Source organism: Vulpes lagopus, chromosome 11, assembly GCF_018345385.1.
Source record: "Vulpes lagopus strain Blue_001 chromosome 11, ASM1834538v1, whole genome shotgun sequence".
Classification (NCBI taxonomy): Eukaryota; Metazoa; Chordata; class Mammalia; order Carnivora; family Canidae; genus Vulpes; species Vulpes lagopus.
This window is the reverse complement of record NC_054834.1, coordinates 102066488-102089142: the sequence shown is the minus strand read 5'-3', so window position 1 is coordinate 102089142 and position 22655 is coordinate 102066488. Positions and strand designations below refer to the sequence as shown.

The 22655-nt window shown below is 35.2% G+C and overlaps 1 protein-coding gene across 2 annotated transcripts in view; it reads left to right on the top strand.

Annotated features, from left to right (window-relative positions):
• The window catches only part of SESTD1 (SEC14 and spectrin domain containing 1), a 136674-nt gene extending 115521 nt beyond the window's left edge, over positions 1-21153 (top strand). Inside the window, exons 14-18 of one of the 2 annotated variants that reach the window (XM_041721963.1) lie at positions 4302-4383; positions 5236-5358; positions 6849-7040; positions 11167-11288; positions 13763-21153. In XM_041721963.1, coding sequence (XP_041577897.1) covers positions 4302-4383; positions 5236-5358; positions 6849-7040; positions 11167-11288; positions 13763-13892 — 649 coding nt within the window. In that variant the 3' untranslated portion in view covers positions 13893-21153. Of the gene's footprint in view, positions 1-4301; positions 4384-5235; positions 5453-6848; positions 7041-11166; positions 11289-13762 lie in introns of those variants that run through there. The other variant, XM_041721964.1, reaches the window with a different exon arrangement.
• Positions 21154-22655: the final 1502 nt, after the last annotated feature.

Here is a 22655-nt window from a genome sequence, read left to right as displayed (position 1 = left end):
AGATTAGGTTTGTGAGATTCACCACCAATAATTCATGTATTGAGTCGGTCAGTCTTTTCACTGCTATAAAATGTTTTGCATGAATATTCCATAATTTTTCATTTTTCTGTTGGACACTTACATTGATTGCTGTCATTTTAAAAAAAATTTCAATTCAGTTAATTAGCATATAGTATATTATTGGTGTCAGAGGTAGAGGTCAGTGATCCATCAGTCTTATATAATACCCAGTGCTCATTATATCACATGCCCTCCTTAATGTCCATCACCCAGTTGCCCTGTCCCCTCACACCACTCCCCTCCAATGGTAGTCAGTTTGTTTCCTATGATTAAGAGTCTCTTAGGGTTTATCTCCCTCTCTGATTTAGTCTTGTTTTATTTTTCCCTTCCTTCTTCTGTGATCCTCTGTTTTGTTTCTTAAATTCCACATATGAGTGAGATCATATGATACTTGTCTTTCACTGATGTATTTCACTTATATAATACCCTTTAGTTTTTTCCATGTCATTATAAATGGCAAGATTTCCTTTTTTGATGGATGAATAGTATTCCATTGTATATATACATCATATCTTCTTTATCTGTACATCTGTCTATGGACATCTGAGCTCTTTCTATAGTTTAGCTATTGTGGACATTGCTGCTATAAACATTGGGATGCAGGTGCCCCTTCAGATCACAGCATTTGTATGTTTGGGGTAAATATCTGGTAGTGCAATTGCTGGGTTATAGAGTAGTTCTATTTTCAGTTCTTTTGAGGAACCTCTGTACTGTTTTCCAGAGTGGCTGCAACAGCTTGTATTCTTACCAGCAATATAAGAGGGTTCCCCTTGCTCCGCATCCTCACCAACATCTGTCATTTTCTACTTGTTAATCTTAGCCATTCTGATTCATGTGAGGTGATATCCCACTGTGGTTTTGATTTGTATTTCCCTGATGCTGAGTCATGTTGAGCATTTTTTTCAAGAGTCTGTTGGCCATTTTTATGTCTTCTTTGGAGAAATGTCTGATCATGTCTTCTGCCCATTTCTTGATTTGGATTATTTGTTCTTTGGGTGTTGAATTTGGTAAGTTCTTTGTAGATTTTGGATACCTGTCCTTTATCTGATAAGACATTTGCAAATATCGTTTCCCATTTTGTCACTTGTCTTTTGGTTTTGTTGACTGTTACCTTTGTTGTGCAAAAGCTTTTTGTCTTGATGAAGCCCCAAGAGTTCATTTTTGTCTTTGTTTCCCTTGCCTTTGAAGATGTGTCTAGCAAGAAGTTACTGCCATTGAAGTCAAAGAGGTTGCAGCTTGTATTCTCCTCCAGGATTTTAATGGATTTCTGTCTCACATTCAGGTCTTTCATCCATTTTGAGTCTATTTTTGTGTATGGTTAATTAAATGGTCCAGTTTCCTTCTTTGGGATGCTGTCCAATTTTCCCAACACCATTTGTTGAAGAGGCTGCCTTTTTTCCCCTGGGATATTCTTTCCTGGTTTGTTGCAGATGAGTTGACCACAGAATTGAAGGTCCATTTCCAGGTTCTCTTCAGTTCCATTGATCTATATGACTGTTTTTGTGCCACTACCATACTGTCTTGATGATAACAGCTTTGTAATAGAGTTGAAATCCGGAATTGTGATGCCACCAGTTTTGGTTTTCTTTTTCAACATTCTTTTGGCTAGTTGAGGTCTTTTCTGGTTCCATACAAATTTTAGGATTGTTTGTTCCAGCTCTGTGAAATAGTTGATGGTATTTTGATGGGGATTGCATTGGATGTGTAGCTTGCTTTTGCTTTGGGTAGCATAGACATATTAACAGTATTTGTTCTTCCAGTCAATTAGCATGGAACGTTTTTCCATTTTTTTGTGTCTTCCTCAATTTCTTTCATGAATGTTCTGTAGTTGTCAGAGTACAGATCCTTTGCCTCTTTGGTTAGGTTTATTCCTAGGTATCTTATGGTTTTGGGTGCATTTATAAGTGGATTGACTCCTTAATTTCTCTTTCTTTCTGTCTCAGTGTATAGAAAATGCAACTGATTTCTGTGCATTGATTTTATATCCTTCCACTTTGCCGAATTCTTGTATGAGTTCAAGCAATTTTGGGATGGAATCTTATGAGTTTTCCACATGGAGTATCCTGTCATCGTCGAAGAGGGAGAGTTTGACTTCTTTGCCAATTTGGATGCCTTTTATTTCTTTTTGTTGTCTGATTGCTGAGGCTAGGACTTCTAGTGCTATGTGGAACAGCAGTGGTGAGAGTGGACATCCCTCCATGTTCCTGACCTTAGGGAAAAAAATCTCTCCCATTTTTTTCCCCATTGAGAATGATATTCACTGTGGGCTTTTTGTATAAGGCTTTCATTATATTGAGGTATGTTCCCTCTATTCCTACAGTGTGAAAGTTTTAATCAAAAAAGGATGCTGTACTCTGTCAAATGCTTTTTTCTTCATCTACTGAGATCATATGGTTTTGTCCTTTCTTTTATTATTGTGGTATATCACATTGATTTGTGGATGTTGAACCACCTTTGCAGCCTAGGAATAAATCCCATTTGGTTGTGGTAAATGGTCCTTTCAATGTACTGTTGGATTCTATTGGCTAGTATTTTGGTGAGAATTTTGGCATCCGTGTTCATCAGGGACATTGGTCTGTAATTCTCTTCTTTGGTGGGATCTTTGGTTTTAGGATCAACGTAATACTGGCCTCATAGAGTTCAGAAATTTTCCTTCCATTTATATTTTTTGAAATAGCTTCAAAAGAATAGGTATTAATTCTTCTTTACATGTTTTGTAGAATTCCCCTGGAAAGCCATCTGGCCCTGAACTCTTATTTGTTGGGAGATTTTTGATTATTGTTTTGATTTCCTTACTGGTCAAGGGTCTGTTCAGAATTTCTTCCTGTTTCAGTTTTGGTAGTTTATATGTCTCTAGGAATGCATCCATATCTTCCAGATCACCTAATTTGTTGGCATGTAGTTACTCGTAATATGTTCTTATAATTGTTTGTATTTCTTTGGTTTTGGTTGTGATCTCTCCTCTTTCATTCATGATTTATTTATTTGGGTCCTTTCTCTTTTCTTTTTGACAAGTATGGCCAGAGGTTTCTTGATCTTATTAATTCTTTCAAAGTATCAGTTCCTAGTTTTGTTGATATGTTCTACTGTTCTTTTTTATTTCTGCTCTAATCTCTGTTACTTCTCTTCTCCTGCTGGGTTTAACTTTTATTGCCATTCTTTCCCCAGCTTCTTTAGGTGTAAGGTTAGGTTGTGTGTTTGAGACCTTTCTTATTTCTTGAGAAAGGCTTGTATTGCTATGTACTTCCCTCTTAGGACTGCCTTTGCTGCATCTCAAAGGTTTTAAATAGTTGTGTTTTCACTTTCATTTGTTTCCATCAAATTTTTTTAATATTACTTTATTACTGGTTGGCCCATTCATTCTTTACCAAAATGCTCTTTAACCTCCATGTATTTGAATCCTTTCCAAATTTCCTCTTATGAATGAGTTCAAATTTCAAAGCATGAAGGTTTGAAAATAAACAGGGAATGAATGATCCCAGTCTCATGGTACTGATTGAAACCTGATTTGTGACCAAGTATATGATCTCTTCCGGAGAATGTTCCTTGTGCAGTTGAGAAGAATGTGTTTCCCATTGCTTTAAGATAGAATGCTCTGAATATATCTGTGAAGTCCATCTGGTGCAGTGTGTCATCAAACCCCCTTGTTTCCTTGTTGATCTTTTGCTTAGATGATCTGTCCATTCTGGTGAGTGAGATGATAAAGTCCCCTACTATTACTATTCTTGTATTATTATCAGTGTGTTTCTTTAATTTTGTTATTAATTGGTTTATATAATTAGTTGCTCCCATGTTAGGGGCATAAATATTTGCTATTGTTAGATCCTTTAATTAAGATATAGTGTCCTTCTGATTTTTTTGTTTTATTTCCTTGGACCATCATCATCAAAATTAGTATTTGAGAAACTTTATATGTTTATCTTAGAGGATTGTTTATTGCTAACTGGCAGTGGAGATTTTCTTGGGTTTTAGTGTACTACTTTGTTTATGCTTTGCTTCAGTATTTTGCAGAATCCATATTATTCTCAAGAAAGTATTGTTCAAGTATTTTGAAGTTTTGAAATATTTTGATGTAACATAGATATCTTTAAAATTCTTACAAATCAAAGTAGTTGAAGTCTCCATGGTATATAGCATTAAGTATTTTAGTATACTACAATACCTGTGTGCCAGATGATGATGTTAAAATAGTTATTAATGAAACTGAAATGATGTTTTACATTTATGTTTGGGTTTATTAGATGTGAAGACATGGTAGATGTGCGAAGGTTAAAGATGCTTCAGATGGTGCAGTTGTTTAAATGTGAAGAAGATGCTGCCCAGGTAAAAAATCAATCAGGCACATGATATAGTTGTCTTTTCTTAAAAGATGGATTTCACCTACCTATTAAAAAAAAAGTGTACTTATTATGGTCCTAAGAAAGTGAATACATTAAGTCAAATTCTAGTTTATGTTATTAAAATACTAAAGTGTTTATTTCCAGTTATTTTACTAGTCTCAGTTGACTTATCTTCTCAATGAAATCCTCTATTGAGCTAGAAATTGGGATTATTTATTATTGTTGACTTACTTGTTGGTTATGTGCTAAGGTTAAGGCTGGTATAGCACATTTCTTTTTTAACCTGTAAGAGGGTTTTTCAACTAGATAAACAATAAGCTATCTTTGTATAGTTAGCATTGGGGAACATCATTTTAGCTTGATCTAGAAGAACTTTATGATTTTAAATAACATAAATCTGTAATGAGATTCAAGTAAGATCAATATTATATAAACACATGGTCTTTTTTTGTAATTTAAATTAAATTATTTAACATATAGTGTATTATTAGTTTCAGAGGTAGAGATCAATGATTCATCAGTCTTCTGTGATACCCAGTGCTCAGACATTAAGGAGAACACACAATCTTCTATTAATACAAATTATATGCTTAATAGCACTTCTAAAAAAGTGCTTCCCTTTAATATCTTATGTCCCTAGATTTCAAAAATTTTGAGGGGGAGGAAAGGTCCTTAATTCATGTAACTTTCATTGAATGAAATAAGCTATTAAGAACTTAGGTTATAACTAATGGATTAATTAATCATGTGGTAGTAACTTTTCTTTTTATAAATGTGATGTTTTTGATATAATAAGAGTTATGGATCCACCTTCATTGTTTTTATTTTTATTTAGGCAGTAGAATGGCTAAGTGAACTTCTGGATGCCCTGCTTAAGACCCACATCAGATTGGGTGATGATGCTCAGGAAACGAAAGTTTTACTGGAAAAGCATAGAAAATTTGTTGATGTTGCACAGGTGCAGAACTGGTTATCTTCCTTTTCTACAAGCTCAGTGTTTGAATAGCTTTCTGCATGATTATAATGTAACTTAACCCTCCAAGTCCAAGAAGGTTAGTTATGTTATTCCAGAAATATCACAGAACTAAGAAAATGTCAGCTGGTGCATCAAAAGTAGCCTGCATAAACTTGAGAGGGTTTATGTTTTCCTGAATACAGGTTCTGTATACTCCCTCTGATACATATGTTTTATTTTTTTATTATTTATTTATTTATTTATTTATTTATTTATTTATTTATTTATTTTATTAACTTTTATTGGTGTTCAATTTACCAACATACAGAAAAACACCCAGTGCTCATCCCGTCAAGTGTCCACCTCAGTGCCCGTCACCCATTCCCCTCCAACACCCGCCCCCCTCCCCTTCCACCACCCCTAGTTCGTTTCCCCGAGTTAGGAGTCTTCATGTTCTGTCTCCCTTCCTGATATTTCCCAACATTTCTTTTCCCTTCCTTTATATTCCCTTTCACTATTATTCATATTCCCCAAATGAATGAGAACATACACTGTTTGTCCTTCTCCGATTGACTTATTTCACTCAGCATAATACCCTTCAGTTCCATCCACGTTGAAGCAAATGGTGGGTATTTGTCATTTCTAATTGCTGAGTAATATTCCATTGTATACATAAACCACATCTTCTTTATCCATTCATCTTTCGATGGACACCGAGGCTCCTTCCACAGTTTGGCTATTGTGGCCATTGCTGATAGAAACCTCGGGGTGCAGGTGTCCCGACGTTTCATTGCATCTGAATCTTTGGGGTAAATTCCCAACAGTGCAATTGCTGGGTCGTAGGGCAGGTCTATTTTTAACTCTTTGAGGAACCTCCACACCGTTTTCCAGAGTGGCTGCACCAGTTCACATTCCCTGATACATATGTTTTATATTATGCCATGTTTTAGGCAATCCAACTGTTCATTAACAAAAGTTAATGAGAAATATGTGTTACTTTTGGTAAAGTAGAAACCACAGTTTCTGCATCTTACCGGTGTTACTATAATAATATAGACTGTGTGTGTGTGTGTGTGTGTGTGTGTGTGTGTGTGTGTAAAGTAACTTAATTTATTTTCCCTAATAATTGAGCTCTCAGTGAACAGTTGTGGTTTCCTGTATGGGATATAAAGTGGCCTATAAAGAGCCCATCGTCATCCACTTGTTTTGGTTAATGAATGGCCTGTGGAATTGAGAAGACTGAGACAGGGAAAGCAGAATAAAAGAACAAAGCCTAATAAAAAAGAAACTTACCAAAAATTCCAAGTATTGCTTCCCCATCCTTTTTTTTTTTAATATCTGCAGTTAATTTGTAGTAGTAAGTGCCAGTGGAGTCATTCAATATTGATTTCCAGTAGTGTTACATATTTGCAGCCAGTCTTTCCTGCACACTTTCCCATCTCTCTTTTCAGAATTCTTTTATTACAATTTCATGTTTACTTTTTCTTTTTTAGAGCACTTACGACTATGGAAGACAGTTGCTACAGGCCACAGTTGTGTTGTGTCAGTCTCTGCGCTGCACATCTCGATCATCTGGAGACACACTTCCTCGACTGAACAGAGTATGGAAACAATTTACAATAGCATCTGAAGAGAGAGTGCATAGGCTGGAAATGGCTATTACATTTCACTCAAATGCCGAAAAGGTTCGCTTCTTTAAAAATGTAGCCTCAGTAGACTTTATTGTGTATGTTTAAAATGTATTAATTTTAATTATGTGATTATAATTATGTGATTAACCTGTGCTTTTTCCCTGAACTTATATTAATTCCATTGTTTAAAGTTTGTTTATATATAATAATATTGTCTTAGAGAGTTCAAATCAAATTCTCCTAGTAATCCATACTAGTGCTTGTTTACTGTGAATTGGAGAAATCCAAAACCATCTAGGAGTCCTCTCTCAACAGAACTTCTCTTCTTACGATATCTATATCTAACCCCCAGAATGAGCTCTTTATCTTTAGGGTATCACGGCTCTCATCGCTTTCATTAACTGAAGAAAGGATACTTTGCAACTATTGCAACTACTGCAACTACTACTAATTGTCATCAATTATTTTTTAAAAGGGCACTTTGTAATTTAATAATGTTTAGAGACTACCCAACTAAAATAATGAGATAGAGATAAAATAAAACCTTTTTTTTCATGTGTTATTTTTAAAGATTCATTGTAGAATTTATTATTTAATGAATTCAATAGTCCTAGAGGCCAAAAATGAAATATGTTATATTATTTGGGCAGATTTTCAGTAGAGCCCTTTTTAACTCTGCACAGAGAAAATTTATAGCACTCAACCCTAACATTTCCACTCTGAAGAGGAGCTTTGTTATGTAGTTAACTTTGTTTTGATCTTTCACAATGAAAGTTTACATGTGGGGGATGTTCAATACAATATGAAATGTGAGAAATGGAAGATATAAATGTGATATAGCCTAGTCTGTAGAACGTAAGAGATGTGACCAGGAGTCTCCAGAATTGGGCGGTTGCTGTCTGTGTTCTACTGTACCTCTGTTGAGAAGTGTTTATAGTTAACTCTTGCTGAGTTGGTCATTGAACTCTGCATGTCAGTGTTGCTGAGTTGGTCATTGAACTCTGCATGTCAGTGTTGTGGTTTAAAGTAGGCCTAACAGTGAAGGTGAAAGGTTATAAAATGGTTTAACTTGTTTATCTACTGATTGTTTTAATGAAACGTTTTTATTGAAGTATATTAACATGGAAAAGTGTATAGATCATAAGTATTCAGTCAATTTGTTGAATTAAGCCTGTTTGATGAATTTTCACAAAGTGAGCATGCCTGTGTAATCAACACACTATTCAAAGAACAGAACATTACCAGCACCCCAGAAGCTCTCACACCGTCTTTTAGTGACGCTGCTCCTTCTGCCCCTCTGTCCTGTTCAAGGGTGACTACTGGCCCAGTTTCTAACAATACTGATAACTTTTTAAGATGTTGCTTTTACAATGTATCTGCAAGGTGACTCTGGAAAACAATATGGAGGTTCCTCAGAAAGTTAAAAATAGAACTGCCCTTCAATCCAGCAGTCTCACTGTTAGGTATTTACTCAAAGAATGCACAAATACTAATTCAAAGGGATACATGCCCCCTGATATTGATAACAGCATTACCTACAATAACCAAGTTATGGAAGTAGCCCAAGTGTCCATCCATACATGAATAGATAAAGAAAATGTGGGGTATACACAAAAGATTTCAGCTATAAAAAAAGATGAAATCTTGCCTTTAACACCACCTGTATGGAACTAGAGAGGATTATGCTAAGCGAAATAAGTCTAAGAGAAATACAAATACCATGTGATTTCATTCATGTGGAATTCAAGAAACAAAACAAATGAGTAAAGGGGAAAAAAAGGCGAATCAAGAAACAGACTTAACTATAGAAAATAGATTGATGTTATCAGAGGGAAGGTGGGGAGGTTAGGTTAAATAGGTGATGGGATTAAGGGGTGCACTTATGATGAACACCAGGTATTGTATGTAAGTGCTGATTCACTGTATTGTACACCTGAAACTAATACTACACTGTATGTTAACTGACTAGAATTTAAATAAAAACTTAAAAAAATAAAATGCATCTGCAAAGACATTTTAAGATCTAGACTTCTTTAAGAGATCATAGAAGAATATAAATGGTTGAGGGATGCCTGAGTAGCTCAGTGGTTTAGCATCTGCCTTCAGCTCAGGGCGTGAACCCAGAGTCCTGGGATCAAGTCCCGCATCAGGCTCCCCTCAGGGGAGCCTGCTTCTCCCTCTGCTTGTGTCTCTGCCTATCTCTCTGTGTCTTGTTAATAAATAAGAAAGTCTTAAAAAAAAAAACAACTATGCAAATGGTTGAGTTTTTTGCATAGGAAATTAATGCTCCCTTTTTTTCTGCTACATGGCTTTTATCATGCTTATAATAAGCACAATTTAAGGGCAGCCCTGGTGGCTCAGTGGTTAAGTGCCGCCTTCGGCCCAGGCCCTGATCCTAGAGACCTGGGAGTCCTATGTGGGCTCCCTGCATAGAGCCTGCTTCTCCCTCTGTTTGTGTCTCTGCCTCTCTCTCTCTCTCTCTCTCTCTCTCTCTCTCTCATGAATAAATAAAATCTTTAAAAAAAAAATAAGCACAATTATTCTTTAAAGATTAAAGAAGACTAAGATTCTTTAGTGTTCAAGCCTTTGTAAAGCTTTTTGTTATCAGATATTATTTTCTTCTTGACTGTGTTTTATATTTATTTATTTTAATTTTTTTTTTTTTAAAGAATTTTATTTTATTTATGATAGTCACAGAGAGAGAGAGAGGCAGAGACACAGGCAGAGGGAGGAGAAGCAGGCTCCATGCACCGGGAGCCCGACGTGGGATTCGATCCCGGGTCTCCAGGATCGCGCCCTGGGCCAAAGGCAGGCGCCAAACCGCTGCGCCACCCAGGGATCCCTGTGTTTTATATTTAAATGTAAATATAACTATAAGCAACTTGTATAATGACTGGGAAAATATTTAAATTAGATCTAGAAGTTTATATAAAGTTATTTATGAATAATGCTGAAATAGATTGGATTAAGTATAATGGAAAAAAGTTGCAAAAATAAATACTTCTTTTTCTTCTCCCTTTCCCACGTTTTGTAGTTTTTTTCATATAATCTGGTGTGTATCTTAGACTTTTTTTTTAAAGATTTTATTTATTTATTCATAAGAGACAGAGAGAGAGGCAGAGACACAGGCAGAGGGAGAAGCAGGCTCTCCTCAGGAAGCCCGATGCAGGACTCAATCCCCAGACCCTGGGATCATGCCCTGAGCTGAAGGCAGACGCTCAACCACTGAGCCACCCAGGCGTCCCTGTATCCCAGACTTAAAGCACATCTCAGTTTGGACTAGCCACCTTTCAATTGCTCACTAGGCTGATTGCTATTATATTGACTAATGTGGGCTAATACCTATAGACTTAGTTATTATAAATTATTTCAGTTTCTTTATTCTTTCCTCTCCCCTTGTTAAATTTAAATGGTAATAGTTAAGGAAAATTGTATAAAGGACTGTAGAACTTCCTATATTTGAATTTTAACCTTAATGGTTTACATCAGATAAGTCAGCAGATCAGGGTTTTTTAAAATTTTACTTATTTATTCATGCGAGACAAGGAGAAAGAAGCAGAGACATAGGCAGAGGGAGAAGCAGGCTCCATGCAGGGACCCCGATGTGGGACTTGATCCCGGAATCCTGGGATCAGGCCCTGAGCCAAAAGCAGATGCTCAGCGGCTGAGCCACTCAGGCATCCCAGCAGATCAGTTTTTAAAATAAGTGTAAAGTGCCTATGTAGGTCATCCCATCAGTTATGTGTCTGAACTCTGAGTATATGTTGTTTTGGATTTATATTTTCTTTCATTTTTGAAGTCTGTCAGCTGTTTGAGGTAAAAATCTATATCTCAGTCATATCGCAAGCTGCTAAATAAATATTTAGTACAATAAAGAATGGATGAATGAAGGGATACTTCTTAAGCGCAGTTTGAACTTCTTTTTCAAGTAGTAGTTTAATTTTTTTTTTCTTGGAAATCTCTATAGGCCTTTATACTCTAATTACATATTTTTAGTAAGGATTATGTATTTCATTTTGTTTGAATATTTTGAGCCAGCTTCACCAGTAACGAATCTTGTACAGTGGTGGACATAGAGATGCTAAGAACAAAACAAAAACACCTTCAGTCTTCTGAATTTACGTGAGCTTGATTGCTTTTCTATATCTCTTGATTGATGTTGCTATTTTATTTGTTGCAGATTTTGCAAGACTGTCCAGAAGAGCCTGAAGCTATTAATGATGAGGAGCAATTTGATGAAATTGAAGCAGTTGGGAAATCACTTTTAGATAGATTAACTGTTCCTGTAGTTTATCCTGATGGGTATGGTACATGTTCTTATAATTTTGTCTTTTTATTTGTGAGGTCTTAAAATGAAATCATCAAGAGAGGAAAATATATTTTTTAAAAAGCCAAGTAAATTAGCTCTGGTCCACATCTTCAGTTCCACAATAAATTGGTTTGTAATGAAAAGAAATAGAAACTCGGCTCTTAGCAGCAGTAGCAGTTGGTACTTGCTGCTGTCAAATGTGGTGCATCTTGACAGCTTAATATAGAAGTTTGATATCCTGGGGTCCTAGCCTTTGCTCTGGTGATAGGGAGTAGGGTGCCTCTGGATTTCATCCAAGGAAGTGAGGGGAGTAGTAGGGTGTAATGTTTAGTGAGCTTTATAATATACTAAACATCGAGTTAAACACTTCACCTCATTATTTTTGATCAAACAGGTTTCGTTAGAGATAGAAACCTGAAGCTCAGAAAGATTAAGTGAGGTACTCAGGATTTCACAGCTTCTAAGTGGAATTCGCATACAGTTTTAGGTTGGTCCAACTCTGAACCCATTCTCTTTTCTCTATGCTATATAGAGCCCCAGTTTATTCATTTGTAGAATGATGGGGACCTGATTCCCACATTGCTTTCTATTTTAAAAGTTAATAATAAAAGTAAGAAGTAATCTCATGCAAATCAGTGGGTCAGTAAATGAGTCTGAAAGAGCTTCATCCCTAAGGATCTTGACCTTCTCTGAAAATAATTTAGAGATAATCCAGAGGATATTTAATTCAGATGACAGAGAAACCAAATCATTGGATGCATCTATCCTTACACTGTAGTATAGTGTAACGGATAAGATTGTGGACTCTGGAATCAGATTTCTTGGGTTTAAATCTCAGCTCTCCTCTTACTAGCTGTAACACCTTGGGCACCCTATTCAGCCATTCTGTGCCTCAATTCTTTCATCTAAAAATAGGGATATATTATTTATACCTTTTCAGGTTATAGGGCAGGGGAATTAACATGAGCTCAATGTGTATAAATTACTTAAAATGAATCTAGCACAGGGGTGCCTTGGTGGCTCAGTTGGTTGAGTGTCTTACTCTTGGTTTTAGCTCAGGTCATGATCTTAGGGTTATGGGATCCAGCCCTCAGCCAGGCTCTGTGCTGAATTCAGAGCCTGCCCTCTCTCCCCTTACCTCCACTTGCACTCTGTCTTTATAATAAATAAATAAAATCTTAAAAAGAAAGAAAAAACAGAAAAACCCAAAATCTTAAACATAGTAAATGCCAGTACTACCATGTCATGAACTTTAAATCATTATTTAGAATTGATTTGGGGAAGATACAATTCTGTTCCCTTGAAAGAATATATAATTCATAATCTATATGTAGATAATCTTTGGCCACAGCCAAAATTGAAACCATCAGAAGTAGCCTAAAATCATATTAGATATCTGCAATGTATAAAAAAAAATCTAAAATTTTATAATTCAGCTTGTAACAATATTAGAGGGCTGCCTTCATGTTGCTCATTCCAGGGAACCCTCCACCCCCATTTCTGCGCTTTATAACCAGTTGTTAGCACTGTCTCCATTCTACTCAGGTCAGCCTAGGAGCATCTGAAACTAGTATTTTTGTTTGTACTTCTCCTCTTGTATTCTACAAATAGTCCATGTAACACTTCCTCATGTTTTTAAGATTGAAGAATAAATTAGTGCTGTATATTCAGATTTCACAACCACCACCTTTAATACTTGGAATTGTTATTCTGTTCCATTTGTGTGAAAATCTGTTGATGCTAGTTTAACAGCAAGCTTATTCAGATTTATCTTTATAACATTGTCCTGGAAAAATAAAAGAAATTAGATGATCTTCCTGGATCCGGTTCCAATGCTGGTTTTCCCACTATGTGATCCTACTTAAGTCATTTAATTTTCTAGGTCTTAGTTTTCTGATTTTAAAAGCTACAGAGCTCAACCAGATAATTTCTAAGAACTCTTCTAGCTCTAAAAGATTCTCTGACTCTGAATACAGTATCTTTTCAAGTAGGATAGCATTAAATCATTTTGTCTGTTAAAGTCCCAAATGATGCCTTAACATAAAACAGGTATTTTACTTGCCAACTGTATTAGACAACTGGTGTACATAGATAGCCTTTATCCTTGAAGAATACATACAAATTTTATATTTCTGTATGCTTATGCACCCAAAACTGAAAGTAGAATATCTCTAATGTTACATTGTTTCATTGTTTAGTTGCATTGTTTGGTTTATTGAGATTATCATAAGTACATATGATACAATTTTTAATACAACTAATCTGTATCTTTCAACATGTCTTAATATATTTTATGCATTTAAAAATGTTTCTTCTACTGAATTACCACAAACAGTATATGGTCTTCAGGTGAACTAATGCCATATCACATATAAAATTTTTATGATAATCTTTGTTCCCTTTTGCATTTGCTGTGGTCATTGGATTTGTATTAATCTGATTGTGGTTTTTCTGTTTTAATTTTTAGAACTGAGCAGTATTTTGGGAGTCCAAGTGACATGGCTTCCACTGCAGAACACATCAGAGACAGGATGAAACTGGTTAGTCTCAAAAGGCAGCAGCTGAGACATCCTGAAATGATGACCACAGAGAGTTAATAGCTACCAGCTTCCCACAAATCTGCAGTTCATAATCCCGCATGTCGTTGGCATACTACAGCATTAGCCGCAATACATTAAGATACATTTCACAGCCAGGATAAGCCTCATTTTTTTCCATTTTACATTTCTCTCTACATGTTAACACCTTACAACTACCAAGGCATCATTATTTAACTTGCTTTGAGACCATAGACTCCAAGTATCTTAAAAGAAAGAACTGTAAACATTGCACTGAAAACTTGCTTTAAAGCTTTACCTGACCTGTCAATTTGTAGATGAACAACTGATAATAAGCTTTGAATGGTGCTAATAAGAGTTTAGGAATTCTCTATATAAAAAATGTTTGACCTTCCTCCCCAGGTGATGTAGTAAATTTAGATTATAGTTAAATTGTTATTAGTAGACAGTGGCGTACTCAAAAATTTTACTTTGTAATTCTTCTTCAAAATTGATTATTTTTATTGTGTCAGTATGAAGAAAACCTTCAGATCTTTGATATATCATATTCATTAAAAGACATTTTCCTATTTGTATTGATAATGTATTAAAAGTTGTTTGTGCTTAATAAAAGGCTTCTTTTAAACATCTTACTTAATTTGGTGGTTATATCCTGTTTCCAAACATGAGTGCCTTATTTAAAAGGGCATTCTTAGGATTGTGAGGATGATTTAATATTTGTTTTTTCATGTTGGTTGCATGTGTTTTAGCCAGGAAATCCATATGTAAGCATGTGTATATAATAAATAAGCATGTTTAATTATGAAAAATAATTGTGAAGAACAATTTAGATCTTCAAGAACTTAAAAATAATGGAATACTATTTCTAATTGTTCCCTTCTTTAAGTTAAAAAAGGTTATCCAAATTATTAACTACCCTGAAGATACTTTGTCTTTGGGGAGGAGGGTTGGGGAAGAAGGCATACCTAATAACTTAAGTGTAATCCTTTATATCAGAGGAATCTTTCTGGAACAAAAATAGCAATTGTTAATAAAACTTAATTTCTCATGATAGACTAGAAACAAAATTCTGAAGTAGTCTAATAACAAAAATTGTACAACTCTTTTAGAAATAAAATTTATAAAATGTTAGTGCTTATAAGTTTATATTAAGTTTAAATGGTAAAATACATATTTAATTTTTGTGTTAATTTTTATTTCAGAAAGTGTTTTTGAAAAAGATTAAAAATAATATTTTAGTCTGTGATCAATACAAAATTATGCAAAAAATTGTATGCTGGTTCCTTTTCATGTCCACAAAAATGTTCATGTATCTTTCAATGCAGAAAACCCCCTCTGAACCTGCTGGTTCCCCCATCCTTCTTCACTGCCAGGCCTCCTGGAGAAATCCATGTCTGTTCCCCCTGCATCCTCATCTCTCACTGTTCAACACCTCGCAGTCTGTTTTTACATAGCACTTCAGTGAAGCTGTTCTCAGTGGGCTCTCAGTTACTGAATTGAATGAATGTTTCCTTTAATCTGCCTTCCTTATCCTTCTCTGTCTCTGCAACATTTACACCATTGAGCAACCTTTCCTCGTTGGTGTCTCGTCCCTTGAAGATGTTATCCTCAGCCATAACTGAGTAGAGTCGCAACTCTAAGCATACCTACTACAGCACACGCTCAGATTCTGTCTTCAGAATGCTTCTGGAGGGATCTCATCCTTAGGGTTTCTATTTTTATCCCAATGTTCTTTGTTCCATATCTGGTCCAAAATTTTAGACCCGTACTTTCAGCTACCTATTTGACATTTCAGCCTAGATGAAGTCATCCTATTTTTTACTTTTCTACTCTCTGAGCAATTTGGTTCATTTTTTTCTAGTCAGACATGCCAGAAAATCTGGGGGCAATAGCTGATTGCTCCCTTTTTTCTTATGCTGCCACTGCTTCTGAGAACATTCAGGAAAATTATTTCTATATTTGATATCCTCTCAGTCTTTTAGGACTTAACTTCTGAGTATAAACTTGTGATTCTTCATTTCAGTCCTCATAATGGTGCTAACCACATGCTACAATTGTTTATTGATGTCTGTGCCTGCTACACTAGAATCTCTGTTGAGGGAAGGAATCTTGTGGGACTCTCCTGTTCCCAGCCTTGTGCTCATATGCAATAGCCGCTCACTTTTCTGTGTGTGAATGGTCTGTTGTAGACCTTAGTAAGAATCCCCCCCCCCATATTATAGATTGAAGTGTGTTTTAAATATATTTCCTAAAATTTTGACTGACTTATGAATTAATCTACTCATAAAGAAGTCATTTGGTATTCTAGATATTTATATATTAAGTAATTTAGATAGTTACACTCTATCTATTCTACTGAATTTCAGAGTAGTAAAAATGTTTTTATTAAGATTTGCTAGAAGGGAACTGCACTATAAGTAATGGGAGTCTTAGTTTTATCATCAACTCGACTACTTATTGTTCAGTGAGTTAATTTTTAATATGCCTTAAGCTGTCCAGCCTACAGCAAGAGTAAAATAAGGCATCATCTGAAGATGTTATTTGTAATTTGAATATTTCAGATGAACTGAATACGCTTTGACATGATATTGTTGCTGTTCATTTGTAAATTTGCTGCTACTTTCTATATGTATATCTTATGTATACATACTTTATGATTGAAAACCCAACAATGCCCTAATGTTTTCTTTCATAGCATTATAGTTTACTTAGAGTACATGTGAAGGAAGTGACTGCAGTCTGTTTGAAATCACGAGTTCTGTATACATCATGAATTAATGTTGGCCCACAAATGAGAAAGAACCATCATCTCTATATGCCATTATTGGTATATGACACAACTTTCCACATTACTTTTGCTCATCTCAGGGAATTCTTGAAGTATTAATTGGGCTAGATTTGTTTTTTGTATTGCTGGGGGGGTGGTGTTTTCTCTTTTTACTGTATATTTGCTCCTCTCTAAGCTCAGTATATATAGTTTTGACACCTATTCTTCACATGTCTGGCTCGGCAGAGTTAAGATGCAAAGATGGTAACTTTTTTTCCAGATAAAATTGACTTCATTCCAAGTCCTCATTATTGGTGACCTTATTGCTAGGGTGACTCATTGGTGATGGTGATGAAACTGCTCAGCCTGCCAGCCAGGATGTTGATGGCAGGTCTAGGCTTCATTACTGTGTAGAAGACTGGATACCACTCTCACTTTATAGGCATTGAAATCGGCCAGCACTCCTGAGTGTAACCTAGTGTGAATGTGTTGTTCCATTACCCTGTCAGTTGAAATATGGGGTGTGTTGTTTAGTGTATTGACTGTTTGTGGCACACCATTTAGGGTGAGCATGATTTTCTGATAGGGCTGAGCAAACCATATTTTCTCATGTAAACCTGTTGTATAACCAACGGCATGATTGTGAGATTAGCTGAATGTAGCTCTCTGTATAGTCTATAGTTGGAAAAAGAACTCTTAATTCTCTGCTACATTGTAAGTTCCTTGCCAGAGACATTGGCTGTTGCTCTGCACTTTTCCTATCCTCCCAGGGCCATAGTAAAATCCTGTGGTTCCTAAGAACTAAATATGCTGTGGTTGCTAAAGTCCCCCACATCTTGAGCTTATCGAAAATGGTGTGGGAAACCAACATTAGTAAATATCATCAGTAACAAGAGTTACATGGTTGAGATAACTGGTTAAACCTCCAAAGGAAAAATCTAGAATTCAGAAGATAGGCTGCAACATACCTGACTAGTTAACCTAATTAGCAGACTTACCAGAGTTGACTTTAAGTTCGAAAAAACTTCAGTGAGAAATGGGAAATATGCTTCTGGGATGGAGGGCAATAAATACCTTGATGAGGCAAAATTAAGTATTGATTTAACACTTGACAATATGTGGCTTCAGTGTGTGCTCTAGAAAAGTCTAAGTTTAGCTAAGAAGCATAAATAATGGCAAGCATACAAAGGATCATAGAAGAGCCAAAGTAAGAACTGCAGTGAATATAACGGAAAGAGTTTGGAGTTTGAATATCAGACTCAAATTCTGACTTTGTCATTTACCGACCTTTGTAAAAATTACCAAACTTCTCTGGGTCTGTAAATACAATCATATTTTAAAAATGTGTTGAAAACTACAATGTTATCTAAAGTGGATGGAATTACTATTATAATTTTCTTTTTAGAATAGAAAATACAGCATTCTTTTAATGTTGCTTCTGTCTCAGATGACGAGCATGGGGTCATGGGGGAAATGGCACTGTCCTCACCTCTCTGAGCTCAATTTCCCCTACATTCAGAATTACTAAGAGTGGAGTTGGTGAGCTCATCAGTAAGTGAAAAGACTTTTAAATCTGACAGATTAACTCTTTTATGGCAGGATGATAGACCAGCGAGATGGAAGACAAGTGAGGAGTATCATCTACTTTGAGGGTGACAGGACATGACACAGTGCCATTAATAAGTAAGTAAAAGTCATACTCAGAGTGGATCTGAGAGTCAGCACCAGCCAGTGGAAACAAACGCACAAAGCTGTTAAAAGTATCCTAATAATGAGGTAACAAGCGTGACTTGAGACCACTGTTAGTACTGTTATGGCTAGAGAACTTGAGCAGTGGTAATGTGATAGAGACTGCTAGAAATAGGGATGCTCTGTGAAATAAATACAGGGGAATGTTTTAAGACTGAAAATGTTCATAGATACGATTCTGAATAATGTGACTGCAGTATTTTAAAGCAAACTTGGAGAACTTGACAACACTAGTCCGTGTGCTTCAAGGACAGCAGAGCCTGTACTAGAACATAAAGCACTCAGAGGTCAAAGGAGAGCCAGACCTGTGATTAAATATTTTGAAAGCAGCGAGTAAATTTTTAAAAGAATCAAGATTATTTTTGTTAAGAGAACCATTATGAGGCGATATATATATATATATATATATATATATATATATATATATATAACATATATATATATAACATATATATAAAACATATAATACCAATATAGTTATATGCAAATTCTTAGCAAATAACTAAAGATTGTTACAGCCACTAAAAAGCACAGTGTTGTTCATGGATTTTAAGGCAGGCATGTGGAAAACTACTTCTGACAAAAGGCTATTGAAATCTGAAGTCGTTCTTAGTGAATATCAAGGAGTCACCTTAGAAGTATTTACAAGTTACATGCCTTCACTTTAGGGCGCCCCCAAATGAGTCCCTCCTTGGAGAGACAGGAGGATAATTCAGATGTCCTTCCACTCAGAAGATAGGGGCCTAGACAGTATGATCAGACCTCATATTGTGTGTTGGATCTACATGCCTTTCTTTCTTTTAATTATTATTGTTAGTATAGTTCTTTATTAGTTTAGAAGTCAGGTAAAAATTTCTGTGCTTGATTTTTTCCCTTAGGAATGCTTCTTCATCTTAGCTCTTATGTTCGTCTACACAGCCAACAAATTTGTTGAGAAAAAATGATCAATATAGGTAATTTTTAAAGGTGTGAGGGGATCAAAATGTCAACTGACAGTTTTGAGTCAGTATAGATTTGAGGGCTGACTAGTCACCTCACACTCTGGAATATCTTTTCACAAGCTCTTGAGTTTCTAAATTGACACTGATTGGAAGAATCTGATGATTATCTTGCCGTGAGATCAATACTGAAATTCTCAGTGGCATCATTTGGTAAGTGTTGCACCCTGGAATTTTTCTCCCAACATTTTATAAAAATTTTCAAACATATAAAAAGGTGAAGATTTTACAAAGTATTAATCACCCACATGGTAGTTAGCATTAATTATGCTTGCATGATCACATGTCCATCCATCAATTCATCAAATTGCAGACATCTTCACTACTAATAACTTCAGTATATGTATCGTTAACTAGAGCTCAGTATATGCTGACCATATTTTATATGTAAAATTAGCATACAATGAAATGCATAAATCTTGAGTATGCATTACCTAGTTTTGGAAAATGCATACAGTACTACCAAAATATAAAAACATTATCAGAAAATTCCCCTTTGGCCCTTTCTAGTCAATCTTTGACCCCACTCCATCCACTCTCCCAAAGGCAACCACTGTTCTTTTGTCTACCAGGAATCCATTTTCTCTGTTCTAGGTCTTTATATAAATAGAGCCACACAGCATGAACTCTTTCTAGAAGCCTCTTCACTTAACATGTTTTGGAAATCTATCCATGTTGTTAGGTGTTTTAGTTCATTCCTTTTTATTGCTGAGTAGTATTCCATTGTATGACTATATTGCAGTTTATCCGTCTCCCTATTTATGAATATCTGGGCTGTTTCCAGCATTAGTAGTTATAAATAAAGCTGCTATGATTATTCTTAATGTAAGTCTTATGTGAACATAGGCTTTTATTTCTCTTGGGTGAATACCTAGGATTAGAATTTCTGTGTCATAGGGTAGTTTTAAAAGAAACTGCTATCTTTTTCCAATGTGGTTATACTGTGTCCTGGATTTTCACTATATTTTGGATGTGTAGAAAGGTGTAAACTATTTTTATGATTCATATTTGAAATTTTAGAAGTGGGTTTGTGATAGAAATGGCATTGTTAACGGTTGGCAGTTGGTATTCTTTGAAGAAATACCTGTCTGCCCAAAACAGCTCCCCAGTGGGTTCCTATGCCTGAAATTTTAGGATTAGTTTCACTTCTTGAAGTATTAAAGCATTTCTGAAGCATGGTGATATATTAGCTAGAAGAAACAGCACTGGTTTGTTTATTTTACTAACTTTTGCCACCCGTTTTCAGTAGGTGAAATAAGACCAATTAAACAGAAAAGATTATTTCTGTTCAATTGGGGTGGAAGGGGTAGTCAGAAACGTGTACTACTCGTCTGTCATGGGTACAGTAATGTGAGAGAGCACTATCTGGACGGGAAGGCCCCCCAGTTGGTGGTCAAGAAACCCGAAGACGGGGTGGGAAGAATTCTACCTCACGGTTGTAATAAGGGATAGCTCTGTCTTTGCAGGACATCTTAGCCTTTACAAATCACATTTTCTGTGTTGTCTTTTTGTTTAGTACCACCTAGCTGTAGTTATTTCACACCTTAGTGACTTTCTTACTCACTGTTTTATCCTTCCTGCCTGTTATATTACATATAGCAGTTACTTGTATAAGCCTGTAAAATTATAATCATATGTATGTCTCTAATGCTTGTGTTCAAAGATATTTATGTATGGTTCATTCAATCTTTCCTACTCTGTTTTTAAGGGCTGGGATATTTGGCCTCTACTGTAAATCCCTATAATGTTCCACATATTGTAAATGCAATAAAGATGTTAAAAACTATTAGTAATGGCAGCATATTTTGATATGTATTTCTTTGATATGTTATCACTTTGGACAGTAAGTTTGATTTCTGTTAATAAAGATTGTTCAAAAAAATCTAGGGAGAATTAAATCATACTGGTCTCTATAATATAACCTGATGAATTCTTCATTTTTGGATCTATTCGAATTATGTCCTCTAAAACTTTAATTTTTTTCTAACATTTTCTAAAATGTTTGATTAAAACAAAATGTAACTTTTTTCTTCTGAAATCTGGAGTCCTAGAAGACAGAGGCTAAATACCCTTTCCCTTGTGCTTCTCATTCTCTATCAACAGCCCCCCCATCCCACACCCAGGTTTGGCACAGAAATTAAGTTTCCTTTAAATTCTACATTGTCTGAAATTGTTAGTTTTTTTTTTTTTTTCCACAATAGGTAGTGGTTAGATTCCTTTTGATACTACCAATAAGTCTATTTTTAAGACTTAAAAAGATGAATATGTATTTGGGACTGGGGAAAGCATATTAGAACAAATGTAGCTAAATAACAAAATCATATTATACTATAAATAATAGCAGCTCCAGAATGGCTACCAGGAATTTAGAATTGCCAAAATTTGGAAATTGGCAAGCCTTATACCTTGTCCAATGAAGTTAGGTACATTTTAGTGATAGTTCAACATATAAGCAAAATATGTATACAAAAAAGAATATTTATTTTCAGTAGGTTTTTTTTCATTTTCCTACTGACAATATTTACCCTCACCTTTAAATTTCCCATTGGACACTTGGTGTATCTACATTTACCCAAAAGTAGTCTGATAATCATTCTTATGTGAAAGTCAAAATGGGTGCAAGAAATACCCAGTTTTTGCCAGGTCCAGAAGAGAATTACAGTTAATACAGAAGGCAAAAGTACTTAACAAAAAAATGGAAAAACTGGAAAAGAAGTGAACAATAAGCATAAAAGCTCATTTGTGACCATGATTAAGTAAAACGTAATGGTTAACAAACCATACTCACTTATTAAATAGCCTTGCATTACAACAGACCATAACTTAGCTATCTTTGGAAGCTTACCTTACACTTTAATTACTTTGATTATTTAACAAAAAGGGTCTAGTCTTGAAAAGATTAGGTTATAAATGATTATCAGAACAAAAAGTTGAAAGCAACCCAAACGTTTTAATAAAGGTATCCTGTAAGAATATTATACCATTGAAAATGTTATAAAACTTTATTGAAATTGATAGAAGTCCATTAAAAAGATACTCATGATATATTGTTGAGTGAAAAAAGGCAGTTTCCAAAACTATCGGAATATTAGGATCCATTTTTAAAGATAAAAATAGCTACTTGCAGAACTTTAATAAGTTACTTTGAGATGTGGAATTAATAGATCATTATCAGTTTCTTTGTTTTATTTTCTAATTTTTCTATTAAAATGGGTTTCTAAAAGCACTTCTAAGTATAAAATGCCTACTACATACATTCTTATATCCCAAAATATATGTTGCAATAAG